The 23,894-nt window shown below is 40.9% G+C and overlaps 1 protein-coding gene across 1 annotated transcript in view; it reads left to right on the top strand.

Annotated features, from left to right (window-relative positions):
• crlf3 (cytokine receptor-like factor 3) overlaps positions 1 to 23,894 on the top strand; it is a 45,061-nt gene that overhangs the window by 16,267 nt on the left and 4,900 nt on the right. The window contains exons 3-8 of the mRNA XM_028819032.2: positions 6,923 to 7,130; positions 7,711 to 7,798; positions 8,261 to 8,438; positions 15,711 to 15,933; positions 16,025 to 16,163; positions 16,243 to 16,355. Coding sequence (XP_028674865.1) covers positions 6,923 to 7,130; positions 7,711 to 7,798; positions 8,261 to 8,438; positions 15,711 to 15,933; positions 16,025 to 16,163; positions 16,243 to 16,355 — 949 coding nt within the window. The remainder of the gene's footprint in view (positions 1 to 6,922; positions 7,131 to 7,710; positions 7,799 to 8,260; positions 8,439 to 15,710; positions 15,934 to 16,024; positions 16,164 to 16,242; positions 16,356 to 23,894) is intronic.

Below are 23,894 nucleotides of genomic sequence, written 5' to 3'. Positions count from 1 at the left end.
GTTGACACTGCACTGCTTCCCCCTCCTGTGATGCCGGATGGTGGACCAGAATCTCCTCGGAGCTGTCCGAAAGTCGTTCTCCATGGCCTCCTCAAACTCCTCCCACGCCCGAGTTTTTGCCTCAGCAACCACTGAAGCCGCATTCCGCTTGGCCTGCCGGTACCTATCAGCTGCCTCTAGAGTCCCACAGGACAAAAAGGTCCTGTAGGACACCTTCTTCAGCTTGACGGCATCCCTCACCGCCGGTATCCACCAATGGGTTTGGGGATTGCCGCTACGACAGGCACCAACCACCTTAAGGCCACAGCTCCGGTCAGCCGCCTCAACAATAGAGGCACGGAACATGGCCCATTCGGACTCAATGTCCCCCACCTCCCTCGGGATGTGCTCGAAGTTCTGCCGGAGGTGGGAGTTGAAGCTCTACTTCTGATAGGGGACTCTGCCAGACGTTCCCAACAGACCCTCGCAACACGTTTAACCTCTTTAAGAAGGGAGACTGGATGTTGTGTTCCAACTACAGAGGGATCACACTCCTCAGCCTCCCTCGAAAAGTCTATTCGTGGGTCCTGGAGAGGAGGGTCCGTCGGATAGTCAAACTTCGGATTCAGGAGGAACAGTGTGGTTTTCGTCCTGGTCGTGGAACAATGGACCAGCTCTACACCCTTAGCAGGGTCCTGGAAGGTGCATGGGAGTTTTCCCAACCAGTCTACATGTGTTTTGTGGACTTGGAAAAGGCGTTCGACCGTGTTCTTCGGGGAATCCTGTGGGGGGTATTCCGAGGGTATGGGGTACCGGACCCCTTGGTAAGGGCTGTTTGGTCCCTGTACGATCTGTGTCAGAGCTTGGTCCGCATTGCCGGCAGTAAGTCGAACCCATTTCCAGTGAGAGTTGGACTCCGCCAGGGCTGCCCTTTGTCACCGATTCTGTTCATAACTTTTATGGACAGAATTTCTAGGCGCAGCCAGGGTGTTGAGGGGGTCCGGTTTGGTGGACTCAGGATTGGGTCACTGCTTTTTGCAGATGATGTTGTCCAGTTTGCTTCATCAGGCCATGATCTTCAGCTCTCTCTGGATCGGTTCGAAGCTGACTGTGAAGCGGCTGGGATGGGAATCAGCACCTCCAAATCCGAGACCATGGTCCTCAGCCGGAAAAGGGTGGAGTGCCCTCTCAGGGTTGGGAGCGAGATCCTGCCCCAAGTGGAGGAGTTCAAGTATCTTGGGATCTTGTTCATGAGTGAGGGAAGAATGGAGCGTGAGATCGACAGGTGGATCGGTGCGGCATCCGCAGTGATGCGGGCTCTGCATCAGTCTGTCGTGGTAAAAAAGGAGCTGAGCCACAAGGCAAAACTCTCAATTTACCGGTCGATCTATGTTCCTACCCTCACCGATGGTCATGAGCTATGGGTAGTGACCGAAAGAACTAGATCGCGAATACAAGCGGCTGAAATGAATTTCCTCCATAGGGTGTCTGGGCTTTCCCTTAAAGATAGGGTGAAAAGCTCAGTCATCCGGGAGGGACTCAGAGTAGAGACACTGCTCCTCAGCATCAAGAGGAGTCAGATGAGGTGGCTCGGGCATCTGATCAGGATGCCTCCTGGACGCCTCCCTGGTGAGGTGTTCCGGGCACGTCTAACCGGTAGGAGGCCCCGGGGAAGACCCAGGACACGCTGGAGGGACTATGTCTCTCGGCTGGCCTGGGAACACCTTGGGATTCTCCCGGAAGAGCTAGAAGAAGTGGCCGGGGAGAGGGAAGTCTGGGCATCTCTGCTCAAGCTGCTGCCCCCGCGACCCGATCTCGGATAAGCGGAAGAGGATGGATGGATGGATGGATGGACTTATATTTACAGTGCTTTGTAATATTTCCTGTATTATTTGCAATTTATGATTAACAAAATAATGAAGAAGGCGAAGGAAAAAATAATTCACCTGAAGCTATACTCACCTTTTTGTTTGGCTTCTACACATCAAGCTAAATACACTCACCAGCCACTTTATTAGGTACAGCTTGCTAGTGCTGAGTTGGACCACCTTGGCCTTCAGAACTGTCGTAATTCTTCATGGCATAGACTCAGTAAGATGCTGGAAACATTCCTGAGGCATTTTGGTCCATATTGACATGATAGCATCACGCAGTTGCTGCAAATTTGTCAGCTGCACATCCATGATGCTAATTTCCCATTCCACCACATCCCAAAGGTGCATTTGAGTCAAGTGAACTCATTGTCATGTTCAAGAAACCAGTTTGAGATGATTTGAGCTTTGTTACATGGCACATTATCCTGCTTGAAGTAGCCTTCAGAGATGGGTACACAATGGTCATAAAGGGATGGACATGGTCAGCAACAGTACTTGGGTAGGCTGTGGCATTTAAATGATGCTCAGTTGGTACTAAGGGGCCCAAAGTGTGCCAAGAAAATATCCCCCAAACCATTACACCACCACCAGAAACCTAAACCGTTGATACAAGGCTGAATAGATCCATGCTTTCATGTTGTTGATGCCAAATTCTTACCCTAGCATCTGGATGTTGAAATAGAAATTGAGACACATCAGACCAGGCAACGTTTTTTCAATCTTTTGTTGTCAAATTTTGGTGAGCCTCAATAACAATACAAACCCCGTTTCAAATATCTTGGGGTGCATACGCTGTTTAAATTCAGTTGTTATCCTTAGGTTTAAAATAAAGGCATGTTAAGGAAATTACATTAAAGTTTGTTTAGGACTATATAATTATTGTCCTAAATAGAATAAAGCAGGGGTTCTGAACATTTTTTGCTATACCATTATTTTGGTCTTAAATTGTTTGGATCTGAACTTGTATTAGGTAAAATTAGAGGTGATAGGGAAATATCCACCATCATATTCAGGGGCAGATTAATTAGGTATTACTAATAATTTGTGTATGTGTGTATCTTTTAATTTTTGTTATATGCATCTATCCATCCATCCATTATCCAACCCGCTATATCCTAACTACAGGGTCACGGGGATCTGTTGGAGCCAATCCCAGCCAGCACAGGGTGCAAGGCAGGAAACAAACCCCGGGCAGGGCGCCAGCCCACCGCAGGTATAAATAGTAGTGTTGTTTAATGTTAAATAATAATTAGACAAAAATTTCTACACTTTTAACTTACAAAGAAATTAAAAACAAATACAGTTCTGTGCCCTATGTACGGCAGAGATGTGGGATTGCCCCTATCTAGCGTAGCAACAAATAAGGGGCATTTTATTGGTTTGGGGAAGTTCAGTGGGGTGTTCTATAAACAATTATATCATCACTGAGCACCCAATTTATCTTACCATGTGCACGTACTAAATGTATTTGCTTATATTTTTAGTCAATTAAATGAAAAAATAAACACAGATCAAAACCAATTCTAAAATATTTAAACATTACATTATTGCCATGTGAATCTGTAAATAGCCAATAATTCTGGATATTTTCATTTACTCAGACTCTTTAAAGCTGTTACTTTTTATAACAGTACTCTTTTCAGATTAGGTTTGTGACATTTGCTGTCTTGAGATGTAAGGAGGAGACGTACACTTAGAACAGGGTTTTTTTTTTTTTTCTTATGACCCAATCTTGCCCTTCTTAGGGTTTTCTAGACCTATTCCATGACAATTATCAGATTGGGTATGGGGAATGTCCCCCTAGGATTGTAATGGGGTGGGTGTTTGGAATCCCATTTTCAGAATAGTTGCCAATCCTCATGACAAAGCCATGTTAATTGCTTAATAAATCTGCAGCGACCCACCTTGACATATTACCCATCCATCCATCCATTTTCCAACCCGCTGAATCCGAACACAGGGTCACGGGGGTCTGCTGGAGCCAATCCCAGCCAACACAGGGCACAAGGCAGGAACCAAACCCGGGCAGGGTGCCAACCCACCGCAGGACACACACAAACACACCCACACACCAAGCACACACTAGGGCCAATTTAGAATCGCCAATCCATCTAACCAGCATGTCTTTGGACTGTGGGAGGAAACCGGAGCGCCCGGAGGAAACCCACGCAGACATGGGGAGAACATGCAAACTCCACGCAGGGAGGACCCGGGAAGTGAACCCAGGTCCCCAGGTCTCCCAACTGCGAGGCAGCAGCGCTACCCACTGCGCCACCATGCCGCCCACAAACCATAAATGAGCTGTTCCTGTTAAGTACTGCGGTCACTTGCGACCTACAACTATAGTTTAAGAAACTCTGACTTAGAAGGTTAATATTTAATGGACAAGTCAAATTACCTCAAACTTATGATACTTTCATTTTCCGAATCTTTGTGACCTTTTTTAGATTGTCTAACGTTCATTAGTATAACCAACAACGTTGGTGGTCGCTGTCTTCCTCTTCCCTCATTGACACATTTGGGTATTAAAACCTTCTGTGATATTTCTGACAGCTCAAGACTCTTGACTTTTCAATCACTGCACTCAGATTCCCCATTCCTGCTATTTCTTTTTATCTTCATCCACAATCAGTCCTAAAGACACATATGGAGTTTCATTGTCCTCCCTTCATCCTCTCTTATCTACTAATGATTTCCTCCACTCCTTATCATCTACAAAGAAGCCAGTTTCCACACTTTACTTTCAGATAAACAAAACTACTTGACAACCCCTTCTCTTGTGTTTAGTTAGGTCCTGTGACCATCCCTGTGCCCCTCTATTAGATTAGAATAATATATTTAACAGTATGTCCTGGCTTCCAAAAATCTAAACTATGTACAGTACCTGATGAATTTAAAACTGGTTATGTCTTACTACTGGAAGCGTTATACTGTGGGTCTAGCTTCTGATCCTTTCTACCACCTCTGTGGCCATTGTTTTCCTGGTACCTTTATCCACATGTTTAGGATCTCTGTCACTAATATTCCGTCTTTGAGGAAGAAAGGAAGGAAGAAAGGAGAGGAATATTCAATGTGCCCTGCTTCCTGGTCTTTCAATTCTGTGTAGTTTTTTTTTTTCATTGTGGACATTTCTTATTACCAAGTTGACAGTGATCTACCAGTAGAAGGCTCCTGAGTATATATTTCTTACATCTCTGGAAACCTTTGTTTTATAATTTAGTTCTTCTTGAACTAAATGAATCCTGCATTACTTTTTTTTGTCATCCTGTCTCCCCTGGGATCTTTACTAGATTATGTCTGCCAGGGACCTCCCTTGCATCCCCCCACTTCCCTTGTCCTCTTTCCATTCATTGAGTTGGTTGGATTTATTTGTGGGTGGGGATCAGGTCATATATTTGCCTCTCTGTTTTCTTGAACTTGCTGTTGTGATTTCAAGATGATGTATTTCATTGTATTTATTGAAAATGAAATAAAATAATCTATAGAAAGATTGTTATTCCTTTGGGTACATGTTAGCTAAACCTTTTGTTTATATTATTACTACTATGATCCACAATATGTATCCGGTCCAGTCAGTGTTGTTAATTACCTTAATTATGGTGTTTCTGGCCAGGCATCCTAAACAGACATATGCACACAACCAGAGAGGATGTGGTGTCAAAGAAATTTGGTGCACCTTCTGTAGAACTGCTTTATTAAAATGAATTTACCTGTATTTTTAATCGTATCCATTGTGGCTGCTTGGTAACATTGTAGTTTACTTAGTAAACTGCAATGAGTTGGTGCTGTTTATGAATGTATGCTCTAATATTAAAAAAAGAAGCTTCCCTCCTCTCTGATTGTTGTGTGTAATATAAAATAGATTTTATTGTAAGCCAATTTGTAGATGTAGTTCTCTGAAGCCACTGTGGATTTCACTGTATTGTCTGTGTGTTTATTAAAGGTTGATCCAAAGCTGATCTGTGTTTTCCTCACTAGCTCTTTCTGGATAGTAGCCTTACTCCCTTTGATGCCTCTCAGGCATTCTGTTTCCTCCACAGAGAATAACTGAACATGGCATGTCTGTAGTGTGCTGTAACATGATATCATTGGCTGCACCAGGAAGCTTCCCCCAAGTGTGGTGACAGCCTTGTTTATTCTGTTTCCATATCCCCTGAGTTAAATAGAGATAGTAGAAAATTTACAGCTGAACCCAAATTTTAGGAGGAGAGTTTTTTACGTATTCTTACCTTGTTAATCTGTTTATGTTACTGCCTGTCAGACCTTTTGTCTGTGTTTGCACGCCTGCTATTGTTCACTGCACTCCTTCATTATTAAACACTTTGTAAATGACACAAATGACTTGGGGTGCACAGTAAAAATGAGCGACCACTGATAAGTATCAAACCAAATCATGTGAAGGTGACGAGATCATGCTCATTTTATGTTTTAAACATTTTTTCAGCATGCAATGTAATATCTAACTGAAATAATGATTTATTGGCATGTTAGGTTTTGGCAACACCAGTTCTTTCTTTCAAATCAATTTTTCGTATCACTTCAGTATTTTCATTGATTATGACAAAAGTTGGATAGAAAAAAAGGTTAGACATTTAACAGGAATTACAACAAAAAGGTTAGACATTTAACAAGAATTACAACAAAATAACAGGCATATCTATCAATCAAGCCATCTGTTTACTGTACTTGCTTATCCAAGTTTAAAATAAACACCCTTTTCTATTTTTTGTGAGCCTGCTTTCTCACAGGATACAGGGAGCCTGATCCTATTTCTGCCAGATAAGGAGGGAACCAGACATGTTGTGAATTAAACATATTTCATGCTGGTAATATGATGATATTAATATAAAAGACAATGCAAAATACACTTATTTAGCAATAAGAAATATTGGTAAATGCATAAACCTGAAAAAGGCCAGATAGGGGACAAGTTTCATATTGGCTTTGACAGACTGTCTTCTCACTGATTTGCAATGTTTCATACAATAACTACATTACACCTCAATATCTGTGGCAACAGTTAATGAACAAGTCTGTATTAATTTTGTCTCTGCTGTTGCCTTCCACAGGTAAAAGGCAGCGCTACTCAAACAAGAGAGGTTCTGAAACAACACTTCCGAGATCTGGGTGGGGCGCTAACAAAACTGTTGGACGAACGGTTAGCTTCACTGCTGCTAGAAGTGGACACAATTGAGCAGAACAGCATTCGGCCGCTTGATGACTGCCAGAAGCTGATTGAACAAGGGGTTGGCACAGCTGATGAGCTCCTTCGGGAAGGTCAGTGATTTTAGGAGTTTTTTGGGTATGGCCATTTGCACTGTGTGATCTACTCATTGGCACTAGTGAAGTGTACTTTTAAAATTTGCTGATTTTACTTTATTCAGAAGTATTTTGACTGATTTTTATAGCCCCTTTTACCTGAACACACTGGGGATGTCCTCATGAAAGTAATAAATTGTGTGAGCATGTCTTGCAAACATCAAGGTGCATGGGTGCAAATCACAAGGGTACAGGTTATATTTTCACAATATATGTTAATTGTGATATTGTGCTCTTTAAAAGGATGGCAGTGCCTGGTAATGAAGACAGAGTTATTTTGACATCAATATTAAATGCAAAACTATATAGTTAGTTTTCTGCTATTTTTCAAGCTTAGCTTACTGCCATAAAATGTTATGTTATTTCACACTAAGTTTGTGACTGACCCAAGCTGACATTGCTTCCTTGCTTTAAACAGTAAGTCATATAATATGGTGGTCCTACAGTTTATTGGTTTTGCACTTTGTGAGCTCACACAAGTAGAAGGAGCCAACATTTCTAAACTCAGGCTATAATCTGAATGCTTTTATCCCTACAGGCGAAGCAGCTCTGCGGTGCAGCATTGGAGGCAAGGATGATAAATTATGCAGCTTTACTAAAAAGGCACTTCAGATCCAGTTGGATAGGTGAGGGGAGACACTTGGCGTCAGAACTTCTTAAATATGTGTTTTAGTAGCTTCTGGAAGGAGTCCAGTTCAGGGAATGCAGTTAGCTGCTCTTTCATGTAAGTGCATGCTCCATGTGATATTATGACTAGATTGGATCTGCTTGGGCCCATCACAGCAGACAGTTGAGTCATTGGTTAAATATTTGCAGGTAGAACTGTTAATTCTGCAAAATCCCAAAGATGCTCTCTCTAGAGCCTTTGCAGGGAGCTGATCCTGAATAGAATTAATACTATTTGTTTGATTAAAAGGTGAACTTTATTTCCAAAGTCACTCCCACTGTTTGACAGATTTCAATTTGACCAATTCTCATTATAATTACACAAATTCATCTTTGAATTCTATACATAAAGCTCTGATGTGCAAGAATGCATTTAATGGTAATGATTACACGACTTTCACCTTCCCTTTTTCTCTCTTCAGTCTGCCGGAGGTCCCAAGCCTAGTGGATGTACCATGTTTGTCGGCTCAGCTGGACGAGTCTCTTCTTGGGGTGGTGAGGGAAAGAATTTTCAGCCATGGTACAGTGGCATCCCACCCTCCTGTTCAGATCGATGAGCTTTTGGAAAGGCCAGGTGGCATTCAGGTCCGCTGGTGTAAGGCAAGTGTGTAAGGCATAGTGTTCTGCCTGAGAAGAGCTTTTCATGTAAAATTTAAAGATAGCATTTGACTAAACAGATAAGAATACCCCACCTCACACCATTAACTGACGTTGGTGTCAGTTAGAGCAAGATAGAAGAGCTGTGAGGAAAATTAAAATGATACTGTCAAATGAAAATTGTAATAAGCAAATATTTACACCTAAAAGTGACCAATATCACTTCAGTATGCTCTACACTGCCCACTCTAGGTCCTAGTCTTTGTTAAAAGCAACTTATTATTGGACCTTCTTGGTGCAAAATTACACAATGCAATTGCTTTTAGGGTTCTGTCCTTCTATTTTAACTGAGCATAAAGATAGCGGGAGTTGGCAACCGGGTATTGTCATACATCTTCTGCGCCATTGATAGTACACATGTAAACAGCCTGTTATAGCAGAGTTTTGGTTTTAGTCTTCCCTTTAATGTCTGTATTTGGAGTCATTTGGCCTAAACTTCAGAACTGTTCATGAGTGAGCAAAGGCTTGGCAAACTATCTCAGAAGAGCAAGTAAGTGCAAAAATTAGTGGACTGGATGCAATTACGACCATGTTTCATAATATATTTTTAAATTAAATTATCCCATTATACTGAAAGAGTAGGCACACAATAATTAATATTATTGTAAACCTTTAAACCAAATGTGATCAGAAATGTGTATTCTTCCAAATGGTTCCCCTTGTTTTTTGTTCCTAAATGATTTTTATAATGTAGCTTCTTGAAATTTTGTGAGCACATAGTCCGATGCTTTAGTACTCTACTAATATTGACCTTGCCGTCAGTGTGCAGGTTGCTACAAAGTTCTGAACATGGCCACACCAAGGAAAAATAAAACGCGAGCGTGCAATTTTTGTGGGCAAATGTATTAAAGGGACTGAAATCCACTCTTATTAAGTGCTCAGAAGTGTAATAAAAATGAATAGAGATTTTCAAAAAAGGTCAGATGTGGGGAGCAAAATGCTGAAGTTAGTGAGCAACATAAACCACTAATAAGAAGCAGAAAGAAAATTAGGCCAGTGTTCTCACCTAAGGAAGAGCAATGATAAAAGAAACTTTATTACAGCTAGGATGGGTCATAGACTTGCAAGGTGAAAAAGTGGTGTTTAGTTGACTTTCACTCCAAACAAAACATATGTTCTGTGTTGTGTACATCATCCTGTCTTCTTTCACTGGTAACAGTTGTACAGTATCAACATAAAAAATAAAATGAGTACAACATCATATAATTAAGTGTATCAGTAATATCTCCTGCTGTGCTTTCATGACAGTGATACTGTACTACTACTAGATAGATAGAACTTTTATTTTCCTTGAGGGAAAATTTGGCTTTTTGCAGAGGCTTAGTAAATAAAAAGTGAATAAATGTATGTAATTCTGCTGTCTGAAAATACACCAGAATGACTAAAAAGGAAGAAAATTAAAAAGAGAGAATACTTCTAACTTGGCAGTCCCAGTTATAGTGAGGCATTACGCAGACCTATTGCTGTTGGCATAAAGGAGCCTTCGTCATGTTTCTTGACACATGTGGAGACTGGCCTGGACACAGACAGGCAGACACGCTCATGTCACCCAACACACGTTTTATTTACAATGTTCAAGTGCCCACAAACCCCAAAGTCCTGGCCTCTCAATAATGCCTTCTCGCTCTTCAGGCTGCCTCCTTGTCTTCCTCCCGACATCATCCGACTTCCTCCCAACTCATGTCAATGACTGGACGGAGGCGGCCCCTTTTATATACACCCGGATGTGCTCCAGGTGCTCCCCGTCAATCTTCCACCGGCACTCCCCAGTGTGGCGGAAGTGGCGTACCCAGAAGCACTCCAGGTGTTCCCTCTTTTCTTCCCCCCAGCACTTCCAGGTGTGGCAGAAGCACTGGGGTCCAGGGTCCCCAAGGCATTGGGGCCCCCTCTGTACCCGTGGCCCCCAATACAACCAGGGCGGATGCCCCCTCGCGGTCTGGAGGAGGAATGAGCCCTCCTCCTGTCTTCCTGGGCATCCTGGCCGGGCGTGAGCCCCGTCTGGGTGCCACACACACTTCTACTGAATGATTCCTTGGCGGAAAATTTTCAGTGTTACTGTCTCAGAGAGAGGAAGTGCAGCATTGTTCATAATGGCACTCAGTTTTGGTTTTGTTCTCTTCTTTGCTACAACCTTCAAGGTGGGTCCAGAGTGCATCCCATAAATAAGGCTGCTCTTTTAATTAGCTTGTTAATTTGGCGGGCCTCTCTTGATGTGATGTTACAAACTCGGCAAACCATAGTGTAGAAAATCACACTGGTCATCACAGTGTAATAGAAGATATGAAGGATGTCACTACCCATATTAAAGGAAAGTGATATCCTAATGAAAAAAAGAGAGTCTGCTCTTCTCTTTCTTATACAGTGGTGTGGAAAACTATTTGCCCCCTTCCTGATTTCTTATTCTTTTGCATGTTTGTCACACAAAATGTTTCTGATCATCAAACACATTTAACCATTAGTCAAATATAACACAAGTAAACACAAAATGCAGTTTTTAAATGATGGTTTTTATTATTTAGGGAGAAAAAAAATCCAAACCTACATGGCCCTGTGTGAAAAAGTAATTGCCCCCTTGTTAAAAAATAACCTAACTGTGGTGTATCACACTTGAGTTCAATTTCCGTAGCCACCCCCAGGCCTGATTACTGCCACACCTGTTTCAATCAAGAAATCACTTAAATAGGAGCTGCCTGACACAGAGAAGTAGACCAAAAGCACCTCAAAAGCTAGACATCATGCCAAGATCCAAAGAAATTCAGGAACAAATGAGAACAGAAGTAATTGAGATCTATCAGTCTGGTAAAGGTTATAAAGCCATTTCTAAAGCTTTGGGACTCCAGCGAACAACAGTGAGAGCCATTATCCACAAATGGCAAAAACATGGAACAGTGGTGAACCTTCCCAGGAGTGGCCGGCCGACCAAAATTACCCCAAGAGCGCAGAGACGACTCATCCGAGAGGTCACAAAAGACCCCAGGACAACGTCTAAAGAACTGCAGGCCTCACTTGCCTCAATTAAGGTCAGTGTTCACGACTCCACCATAAGAAAGAGACTGGGCAAAAACAGCCTGCATGGCAGATTTCCAAGACGCAAACCACTGTTAAGCAAAAAGAACATTAGGGCTCGTCTCAATTTTGCTAAGAAACATCTCAATGATTGCCAAGACTTTTGGGAAAATACCTTGTGGACTGATGAGTCAAAAGTTGAACTTTTTGGAAGGCAAATGTCCCGTTACATCTGGCGTAAAAGGAACACAGCATTTCAGAAAAAGAACATCATACCAACAGTAAAATATGGTGGTGGTAGTGTGATGGTCTGGGGTTGTTTTGCTGCTTCAGGACCTGGAAGGCTTGCTGTGATAGATGGAACCATGAATTCTACTGTCTACCAAAAAATCCTGAAGGAGAATGTCCGGCCATCTGTTCGTCAACTCAAGCTGAAGCGATCTTGGGTGCTGCAACAGGACAATGACCCAAAACACACCAGCAAATCCACCTCTGAATGGCTGAAGAAAAACAAAATGAAGACTTTGGAGTGGCCTAGTCAAAGTCCTGACCTGAATCCAATTGAGATGCTATGGCATGACCTTAAAAAGGCGGTTCATGCTAGAAAACCCTCAAATAAAGCTGAATTACAACAATTTTGCAAAGATGAGTGGGCCAAAATTCCTCCAGAGCGCTGTAAAAGACTCATTGCAAGTTATCGCAAACGCTTGATTGCAGTTATTGCTGCTAAGGGTGGCCCAACCAGTTATTAGGTTCAGGGGGCAATTACTTTTTCACACAGGGCCATGTAGGTTTGGATTTTTTTTTCTCCCTAAATAATAAAAACCACCATTTACAAACTGCATTTTGTGTTTACTTGTGTTATATTTGACTAATGGTTAAATGTGTTTGATGATCAGAAACATTTTGTGTGACAAACATGCAAAAGAATAAGAAACCAGGAAGGGGGCAAATAGTTTTTCACACCACTGTATATATACACTAGGGGGCTTCGCTCCCTGCTCGCTTTGCTCACCAACCCCTACCCGTTACCGCTACACACCATTGTGAAGAGGGGGGCTGAATGCACCCTCTGGAGACTGGAAACAATTATTCCTCTAGAAGCTAAACTTTACATTTCAATCCATCTGCATAATTAAAATTCTATGTATAGTTTTTTTTATATACTGTATATCTAATAAAATACCACATATAACATTAATTAGCTTTTTATATTTAATGTCTGAGTAACTGCTTAGTTAGATTCATACACTCACACACACACGCACACACATATATATATATATATATATATATATATACACACACATACATAGTCCTTTTTGTTTCTGCCATTTGTAATATTGAGGGATTTGCACATACGTACTGTATATGCTTTTGCATTTACATCTGTTTTATTAAGTTCAAAATAAGCCATTAATTTTATATTTACATTTTTCGCTACCTTTAAAGCTTTTGCTTCTTCGCCCTCTTTAAATTGAATCATATTCTGACTTGGTAAATGAATCGTTAATAATTCAACAGAATAACTTTGAACATGCATTGACAATTCTATTAAATGCCACCCGCTTTCCATTGCACTGATGTAGCGAGTATCTAAATATGCTTGAACTTCGTCCCGAGACTGTTCTTTGGATAAAGCTATGCATACTCTATTGTGCCTTTTATGAATATACTTGTAAATGTACTTAATACTCATAACCGATGTACAATACTCCACTTTAATATGACAATTGAATCATTTGAGCAAATATGGGTTATATGGTTCAATCATTGAATTATCGATCATCACAATTTTTCCATCTTTCTTTCCGTGGTAAGTGTGTTGTTTGGCGATAATCAGGAAAGCCAGCCTTAGTCATATCTGTTGTTTGAACGAGCGCTTTTTGAAATTTCTTTTAACACTTTTTCTCTTTGGAATCCCAACATACTTAATCTTTTAAATGTGGTCCATGAAACGTGTGTTTAATGACTTTGTACCATAATTCTGGATAGGTTTCTCTGTTTGGAATTTCAGCACAGACAAACCGATCTACATCATCAGTAGTTAATAATCTATTTTGCAAAGTAACCAATAAATGCATGTGAGGTAAACCCCGTTTTTGAAATTTGATCATGTAAATGTATGCTCTGATTTGACCGAACACCATTTCGATCCTATGTTGCATCGCTTCTCTGTGATCATAAATATACACCTGACCGAATTGTGGTTTCTTCGAAATTAAACTTGTCGTAGCTTTAATTGTTGCGGGACCACAGATTTTCATAGCGTATGGTCCTGAATCGTGTAAATCTACGTTTTAAGCATTGAATGATGCAAACACGAAAAGATTATTGTAGACTCGGATATTTTGCCTGTAGTGTTTGTGGATTTCACTTTGACCAAACAACATATGTTTTAATTCTCGCGGATACGCCTCTTCATTGGGGAAAAAAACACTACTTTTCCCTGATGACAACAGGAATTAGCCAATCTACAAGTCTCCGACTTCAAATTTAAAGCCTTAAAATATTTACATACTTCTGACATATCACTTATGTCCATATATTCGATCTCTTTTTGCTGTTCCATTATATCACCGAGTAATAATTTCCATTTGTTTGCGCTAATGTGATCTTTATTTTCTTTTTTGAGAATTTTGAATTTTCCTACTTTCACATTCTCTAACCTGTTCTGCATGTGTATCGCGCCAAAGTCTTATTTCTGTCCCGGATTTGACCTACGAGCTTTTCAATTCCACATGGTCCGGGCTGATTATTTCCTTATTTTCTGAATTTGTACATAATTGTTATTGCCCACTTGTGCATCCTTTTTTTGCCTTCTTTTCTCTCCAACACTTTTGTGTCTCTTTTCTACACGCTGCTGTTTCTTCTTCGCTTAGTCATTCACATGCCATCTAGAACATGTTTTTAAGAGCTGGGAGCACATGAAGTGTGTCTGCCAAAAGCATTCCAACAACTGCGAGGTTAGATGTCCGTTAACTTGTTTTATATTGTTTGTAAGTAGGGTGTGACGTGCAAAAGTCACTGTCTCGCGGGTCTTGCTTCCTAAGGTTGTAATGTCTAGTCTCGCGTGATGTTAAAGTGTCTCTCCGAGATGATCACATCTAGACCCAAGATTTTTTTTTTAGATAATAGATAGATATATAGTTCCTCTGTGTTATGAGATGAGTCCAGCCTGTCATTTGTGTGGAACAAAAACTCCCAAGTACTTGTAGCAATGAACCACCTCCGCATTCACTCCCTGAATAGTCACTGGACCTAAAGGCCTATTGGGGCTGTCTGTGAAAGCCAGTAACCAGTTCCTTGGTTTTGCTGATGTTAAATTGCAGACAATTCTTTCTGCACCAAGAAGCAAAGTTCTCCACCTGACTCCGCCTGCATACTCTGTCACACCCATTATTAATACACCCTCTAAGTGCAGAGTCATTTGAGAGTTTCTGCAAACAACATGACTTGCTGTTATAGTTATAGTCTGATATGTACAGAGTGAAGAGTAAAGGAGACAGGACTGTCCCTTGTGGTGCTCCAGTGCTGCTCATATCCACGTGAGACACACAGTCCTTGAGTTTCACAAACTGTGATCGGTCTACCTGACAGACAGTCCATTATCCAGAACACCATAGACTCATCCATCTGTATTTCTCTGAGCTTACACCTTAACAGGGATGGTTTTAAAGGCACTGAGGAAATCAAAAAACATAATAGTCACAGTACTGCCAGCTTTATCCAGGAGAGAATAAGCCTTGTGGAACACATAATTGCATCCTCCACCCCAATTTTTGTTCGAAAGGCAAACTGCAATGGGTCTGGGTTGTTTACCGCAAGTAGATTTGTATAGTCCTACTATTACTACTACTTTGTGGTCCTTTGCTACTTGATTAGTGGTACTACAGTGTTCTGCAGTCAGTGAGGATGGACTGCACTGTGCAGCAATAGAATTTGATGAGCATAGATGGAGACATCCCGGCTTTTATTATACATGTGAAGAAGCAAAAGTATTGGTGAGCTTTCTTAATTATTGCCAAGATGTGTTGGAGCTGCTTCAGGTCAAAAGTTTGGACAGTAAAGTCAAAGTGTTATGTGTTAACAATTGCAAGTCCCTCCTCATGTTTTGAGATTGGTGTCACCCTTGTGCCCTGTAGTTTCTACTTTTGTTTCAAGGTTTGTATTGTCTGCTCAGCTCATTACACTTTTGCATTACTCCAGGTTGACGATGAGTTTGCTGCTCAGGACTACAGATTACAGTACCGTAAAGGAACCTCTGGCCTTTTCGAAGATGTGTATGTTGGCCAAGATATGGAGTATATTGTACTTCACATGGACCCCAATATGGATTACCAGTTCCGGGTGTGTGCTCGTGGAGACGGTCAGCGAGAATGGAGTCCCTGGAGTATCCCTCAGGTGGCCTACACAACCTTGGCTCCTCATGGTAAGATGTATAGTTCAGATATACAAGGTTGTATAGTGGAGCCTATGAGACCTTCTGGCTTGTGGTTTAACTAACAATCTACTTTTTGTAGAGTGGAGTACAGGCACGGAGGGATACAGTTTGAGCAGTAGAAGGAATATGGCTCTGAGAAATGACACAGCCTTGTCCAAGGGAACTGTGCTTTATTCCAAAGCCCCCACCTACTTCTGTGGCCAGACGCTCACCTTCCAGTAAGTACTTCCCGTGTGCACCTACCCTGAAAGTGTCATTTGATGCACTTTTAATAGATATTCCCTTTCTTTTTTGTAGGATCATAACTGCAGGGCAGGTTGATAAACGAGATAGCATCGGTGTCTGTGTAGAGTGTGTGAATGGTCAAGAGACTCTGCAGAGGGACAGAGCAGTCTGCATCTCCACCAATGGTAAGCGGTGAGCTGTTCAAAGAGGCCTTTACGTATTCAGGGCACACATATATCTCAGTCCCAGTATACACTGGTTTGCAGAGAGGGTCCGTGAATAAGCTTACCACTTGAGTAGCATTGGGCACTCACAGAATCTTGGTCTTACTGGCAGAGATCAGTTTGTGCTGCATCCTGATTTGAAATTTGTTGTTCATAGGCCTAAACATGTCCTGTGAAGGATTCAGGGCCAGTAGGGCAAACAAAATCATGAACAGCAGCTCTTGGCCTTGGAGTGTTATCTGACATTTTTTACTCAGATTACTTAATGTAAACTATATTATTCCTCATTTTGATATACTTATGTTTTTATAATAGTGCACTATTAATAATTAAAGATTACTTTGCAAAGGTTATAATGTCTTAATTCAGTGTGTGTATGTATTGGTTTTTAATTAATACGTAACTTTGATCACCTTCTGTAACTCAATTTCATTCATTCCAGTTAGGTTTGTTTGGCAAATTTTTACTTGTGTGATGACCAGGAGCCTTGAATGGCCTAGCCAGTGGAAGGCAAGCACATGTACACTTAGTATAATAAATAACCAATAAGCTGAATTTGAGACTTTCTCAATAATGCATTTTCACAGCCTGTTCACGGAATGTGCATCAAATGCAAACAAAATGTTGAAACAGTGAGTGCTTGTTAGATTGGAATGTTATTATATGAGAACATTTTTAGTTTTGTATTTAATCAATCCTTTGGTCATATCTGTGCCCCAGTGTTGGCTCCTGAGAGATCTGGACAGACTGAGCATGGCTGGTTTCCTTTAGCTGTAGTGATGTGACACAATCAGTGCGTTTTACATGCGCTTCAGTCAACTGTTTATTCACAGAAACCTTATTCTGATTAGAGAAACCTGATTAAAAGAGGTAGATTTCTCCATAAATAACCTGATTATGTGGCCATGTAAACCCTTAACCGGGGTACTATTAAGGATTTTGTAGTCTGCGCATGTCCGTTGCACTCTGTCATGTATTTACTTTGCACAAGGTCTTAGTAGCCGTGGGTAGAAACATCCACAAAATACATTTCCAGAAGCAAATATTCAGGCGATTGCATCATTCCTTCTCCTGGCTGAAATAATCTGTTGGCGTATTTCAGAAATGAATGCATTTATATTAATTATCTTAATTTACAGTGCTAGCCCAGCAACACAATCTTGAGAGTAGTAGGTTAATGCGTTAAAAGTAACACTTGCTACATAGGGTGATTTACTTTAAGTAATGAGTATCCTGACAGAATACATATCTCTCTACTATATAAAAAAATCTTGGATCGAGACATTTTAACATCCCGTGAGACAAGAACAGTTGCTGTACAGGCTTTTAAACGTTCAAAGCGCTGCATGACATGCAGATCACACAGCACAAGCAGCAGCAGCAAGCCAGCTGCTAGAGCACAGATGAGGTAAAAAAAACTATTTGTTTCCCATTGTATCACTGTTTAAGAGGGAGTTGCGGAAGAGCAACTGCATCTCCTTAGCGTGTGTTCAGCACCCCTCTTCACAACGCGAGAGGCAAAGACGCTAAGGGTCTGGCGCATTGTGAGTGCCCCTGCAAGCAGGGGGCAAAGCCCCCTAGTCTTATTAAAGTAAAAATACCTGCATTGTTATTATTCCAGCAGCAGTGGGTGTAAAGCAAGAAGCACACGTACCGGTATGACCAGTCCTTCATAGGGTTCAGTCACACAGCCAAGTGGAAAAAAGAGAGCTGCAAGTAATCTGGTAACAGAAATCTATAAATAAAGCATGAATTTTTGACTAATCATATTTGTAAAACACAAGACTTGGAGCAGGAGACACAGGAGAACTCAAGAAGATTACTTACCCATGTAAACGTGGTTTAAGAAAGCAGGTGTCTGCTTTAACCGGATTATTCATGTTAATCCGATTACATGTGTGCATGTAAACGCACTCATTGAATCACATACTGCCTGATGGTATGGAAGAAAACACAATCACTGCCACTGTAGAACACAGGCTGCTGCCAGCATATTACACTAGTGCAAAACAATCAGGCTTGGATCATTTCCGACACTTGGCTGTTTTAACAGCTGCCAGCTACTGGTGTTGTGTGCCTCACAGTATCTGTTGCCCAATATGGACAAAGTCACGATGTTTCTATTTTAAACCTGATCAGCAGAAAAAGACTCTTTAATGTCAAAGTGAAAACAGATCTCTGCAAAGTGGTCTAAATTAATTACAGATATAAAATGCAAAATCGTCAATCACATAAGTATTCAAGTCACTGTTGGTAGATGCACCTAAAGCAACCAAACAGTCTTGAGTCTTTGTGCACACCTTGACATATCTGACTACTGACGTTTTTTCCTCATTCTTCTATGAACATTTTCTCAAGCCTGTTGTGTTGTATGGTGATCATAAATGAGCAGCCTTTGTCAAGTCCCGCCACCAATTCTCACATGGACCATTAACATTATTGTTTTTTAGCCATTCCTGTGTAGCTTTGCCTTTATTCTTGAGGTTGTTATCAAGTTGGAAAACAATCATCTCCCGCGGTGCAGGATTCTTCCAGGCTGTATCAGGTTTTTTTCTGTATTTTGTTCCATTCAATTTACCCTCACAAGCCTTCCAGGGCCTGCTGGAGAGAAGCACCACATACTTCATGCTGAGGCTGGTGTGTTTTGGGTAATGGCCAGAGTTCAAACATAGCATTTAGTCTGGCGTCCAAAAAGACGGATTTTGGTCTCATCAGACCATAGTACCTTCTTCCAGCTGACTTCAGAGTCTCATGTTTTTTTTTTTTTTTTTTTCTGGCAAACTCTAGCTGAGGTGTCCTATGCCACTTTGCCAGTCTCTCATAAAGCTGGGAGTGTAAGAGCCAATCTTCGAAAGTTAACGCTTTGAGTTAAACCCATATTAGTGTTTGCTTAATTTCAATAGAATATACATTTATTTCACAGTCATAGACAATGGTACAGTTGTTTCCCCCTGTAAGTTAGTATGAGAGAGAACGTTCTTGCTATAATTAAGATACAGTGTGACAATTGAGTCAGTTGATGTTTAGAATAGGTCCAGTACACAGGGACTTAGACACATTTTCAGCATAGAAATGGGATAGGCATACAGTTTTCTGACCGTTTTGAAATGGTTCAGAAACGTTTAGAAGTGATTTTGTAACGATTAGAAATGTAACAAGATTTAAGCTTTGAACAGAACTTCTCAAAGAATTCTCTTTTTTTGTGAACTAAAACTTTTAAAAACGAAGATATTTTGTCTGTGAAATCATTTCAACGCATCAGGCTTTTTGCTGAATTCCATTTACAAGCTGGAGCTACAGAACTTTGGTAATTTCGGATAAACGTAGCTACATTTTTCGTCAGAAAACTTCCCATTTGAAAGCACTGAACTGGTAGAAAACTTCCCATTTGAAAGCACTGAACTGGAAACTACCATCTGAGGATACTTATGCTCCAGAACTTGTCAACGAAAGAATAAGAACTGAGCTATTCCAAGGTACTGTGCTACTGTGCTCTTATCTTGCATCTCTGCATGATCGTAAATGAAAGCAAGGTCGCCATACCTGAACTTGTGAAAATTTAAGAGACTATGATATAATGTAAGGCATTGTGGAAGATTGCTTGTTTTTTTTTTTTTGCCTGAGTCATGGAAGCCTCGCTGTAAGGAAGCAGTTTGTGTTTGCGGAGCACCCGATTGTGACGTAGTTGTTGCTAGGAAAGGCGCTGTCAGTGACACTAGCTGCTGTCATCATGGCAATGTCTAAGCATAACTCAAGTGAAGTTGGGAGTGATTGGAGTATGGACTCAAAGCCAGAGAATGTGATTAGGGACCTTATAAGGTCACATAAAGCAAAGGAAAGATCAACTTTCTGAGCTTACGGCTGAAATTGAAAGCCTTAGACGTTCCGGAAAATCACATAGAAGTAGCACAAAGGCTTGGAATCTTTCATGAGACACACAGTCAGATCGAAGAGCTCAATAAAAGTCTAATATCGGCGCTAAGTAAAGAAGGAGCAATTAAAAAACAAAATGAAATTCGCAGAAATCTGTAAAAACTGGAATAAATTTATTGACACTACAGCAACATGGCTGAAAGATGCAAAGAGCCTTTTAGCATACTCATCTGACAAACAGCTAGTTAATCAATTTGGAGAGATGCAATTGCAAGAATGGGATCGCACAAAGTCCAGAGTGCAGCAAGCTTCTCCTCAGTTAAAACATGCTCTTGATAATAAATGTGGCTCTTTTAAACCAGCAAAGCGTTGCGGCATCATCACCTTCTTCGGCAGTGTTGGTTGAACAATCGACACTCGATAGAATCCTACAAAAGCTTCAAGAGCTCCAAGTTAAAGTAGAAAGGCAGGAACAACTCGCAACGAGGGTAAGGGCCGACACTCAGAGCTGCAGAAATGTTATGAGATATGCTAGCGCAGAAGCAAGCCGAATGTCAGAAAACAATCACTGAAATGGCTAAAACGTTAACCCAGCAAAAGATGGCTCCTGCACCAGCATCTTCTGCATCGCGTGGTGAAGTACCACAGAGGCAGGTCCCTTTATTTTCAGGTGACCTATTGGCTTATGCAGACTTAATTAGGGCTTTTGATTGTGTTGTTGGGGATGTGCTAGAGAACCCTCAAGATAAATGACACTATTTGATCCAATTCACAAGAGGTCCTGCTCAGGATTTAGCTAAAGGCTGTGTGCGGCTGCCATCAAGTCGAGGTTATGAAAAGCCCAGAAAGCAACTTGAAATTTACTATGGTAAAATCAGCTAGAAGTATTCATAGCTGATGCATACATGGAAAGGGCATTGAAGTGGCCTCAATTGAAGCAGAATGATGGAGCAGCCCTGAGAGATTATGCAACCTTTCTTGATAGCTGTATGGACGCCATGGCAAATGCAGGGAGTCATGACATATTCAACAACAATCCAAATATTCGCATAATAATCTCTAAGCTCCCATATTGTTTACGAGATAAGTGGCGAAGCTGGGCCTCTGAATTTAAAGAAAGGGAAACTAGAAGGGCAGGTATTGATCACCTAATCACCTTTCTACATCGTCAAGTAATGATGATAATGGATTCCTTTTATGGAGATGTTTCACAAGGTAGCAGAGAGAAAAAGGAAAAGACCGACAAAAGTAGGTCTCCTCAGAAGTACGGCCAGAGATCAGGAAGTATTTTTACTACAAGCATTTCCGACACAGCTGAAAAGGGGACTCAAGAAACCATGGTCAAAGAGACTGTTAATGAAGTCTGTGCATTTAAAAAGCTTTGTGTGTTCTGCAATGGCCAACATACCCTTACTGAATGTAGCATAATCAAAGAACTGCCACATAAAGAAAGACTTGACTTTTTAAAATCAAAAGGTTTATGTTTTCGCGGTCTCAAACAGGGGCACCTTGGTAAGAATTGTAAAGAATGAACGAACTGTCAGACATGTTCTTTGCAGCACCCAGATATCCTGCACATCAACAAAGAGGGTGGAGCAACATCTACTGAAGGGGAAAGCGAGACTGGAACTTGTGCCTTTACTGGGGCCAGTGAAGAGTGCGCACTGTATGTGGTTCCCGTTAAGGTAAAATCTAAGAAGAGCGAAACGTATGTAGAAACCTATGCCATTATGGATACAGGCAGTGACAACATGACATTCTGCACCAAAGATCCTCAAAGACCAGGAGGAGGAACTCCAACTCCTATCAGCAAGGAACCAAGAAATGACGTCAGTACAAACAGAAATGCTGACATACAGAAATTGCAACAGCAGCTGGAGGATATCAAAGAGAAAACAATTTCCCAGTCTGCCTGGATCATATAAAGAATATGGTCTTCATGCGTGGCCATAGCACATGTCAGCAGTGTGGTGACCATTTGAGTGACTGTCCTATTTGTCGCAAGACAATTGAGCATAAAATTCTCATCTGTTAATGTGATGTTGAAGAGGAAGTGGCAGTCTTTACAAAATGTCTTTGAAAGTAAGAGAGGTTTTACATAAGAATACTAGGGGGATTCGCCCCCTCCAATGACAACACGAATTAGACGATATACAAGTCTCCAACTTAAAGTTTAAATCCGAACAATATATTCGATCACTTTTCGCTGTTCCATTATTTCACCGAGTAACGATTTCTGTTTTGTTTGCGATAATGCGATCTTTACTATCATTTTTTGGAGACTTTCGAATTTTCATACTTTCATTATTTCTAACCAGCTCTGCATGTGTATCGCACCAACGTTTTTGAATTCTTTACGACGTTCTACTTTGTTATCTACTCTTTCAGAGAGACACTTTCACGTCCCACAAGACAAAAAGTCTTGTCCCAAGATTTTTTTTTTTATATAATAGACATTTTTAACCTTAGGAACTCACTCCCACTGTTTTTAGTCCAAGCCTCTGCTTAACTGATGTTAAAGAAAAAAATAGTACAAAATTCTTTGTAATTGAGAGTACACATTGAAGTTGCACACAGTTTAGATCCGATTCCTGCATCAACGCCATAAGGTCAATTCATTTCCAGAAGAGGGCAAGTTAAAAATCATGTGCTTGGATAATGTAACTAAATTTATTGGAGCAGAAAGAGAGCTATGTGAAGCAATTAAAAATCTTGAGTAAGAAAAAAATCAGCAAAGCTATGATGGAAGAAAGAAATCCAAATGGATTTTCAATCCACCATCAGCCTCTCATCAAGGTGGAGTGTGGGAGAGACAAATCAGAAGCATAAAGATTCTAAACTCAATACTATAACCAACAAAGACTCAACAAGGAAAGTCTCCAAACAGTAATATGTGAAGTGGAATCCATCATCAACAACAGACCCCTCACAAAGACATCAAATGACCCAAACGATTTGGAGCCACTCATACCCAATCACTTGCTGTTAATAAAGACACAAACTGATATGCCTCCCGGACTCTTTTCTAAAAATGACCATTACACTCAAAGACGCTGGACGCAAGTTCAATATACAGGGTATTCCAGATTTGTTTTGGAAAAGATGGTCTAAAGAGTATTTGCCAATACTTCAAAAATGGCTTGCACCAAGAAGAAATTTTGAACCAGAGGATGTTTTAATTGTAGAGGATGTTGCACCCCATGGTTCATGGGTAATGGGTCGAGTCATCAAGACAATTCCAGATGCCAAAGGTGCAGACCAAAAACCAGCACACTGGACAGACCCCTATATAAACTGCCTGCTTCAAGAAACAGCCAATGTTTGAAAAAATAACTTTTTAAATGTTTTTCTTTGTTTGCAGTGTTATTGCTTATGATTTGAAAGCAAAAGTTAATGTAAAAGTAAAGTTAGTTGGCTCATATTGAAGTAAAGTAATTGTCTCTGGTCCTGCATAGCCAATGAGGGGCTGGAAATGTAAGAGCCAATCTTCGAAAGTTAAAGCTTTGAGTTAAATCCATATTAGTGTTTGCTTAATTTCAGTAGAATATACATTTATTTCATAGTCATAGACAATGGTACAGTCGTTTCCCCCTGTAAGTTACTATGAGAGAGAACTTTCTTGCTATA

This window comes from Erpetoichthys calabaricus, chromosome 14, assembly GCF_900747795.2.
Source record: "Erpetoichthys calabaricus chromosome 14, fErpCal1.3, whole genome shotgun sequence".
In the NCBI taxonomy this organism is placed as follows: Eukaryota; Metazoa; Chordata; class Cladistia; order Polypteriformes; family Polypteridae; genus Erpetoichthys; species Erpetoichthys calabaricus.
This window is presented reverse-complemented; position numbering and strand designations above follow the sequence as displayed.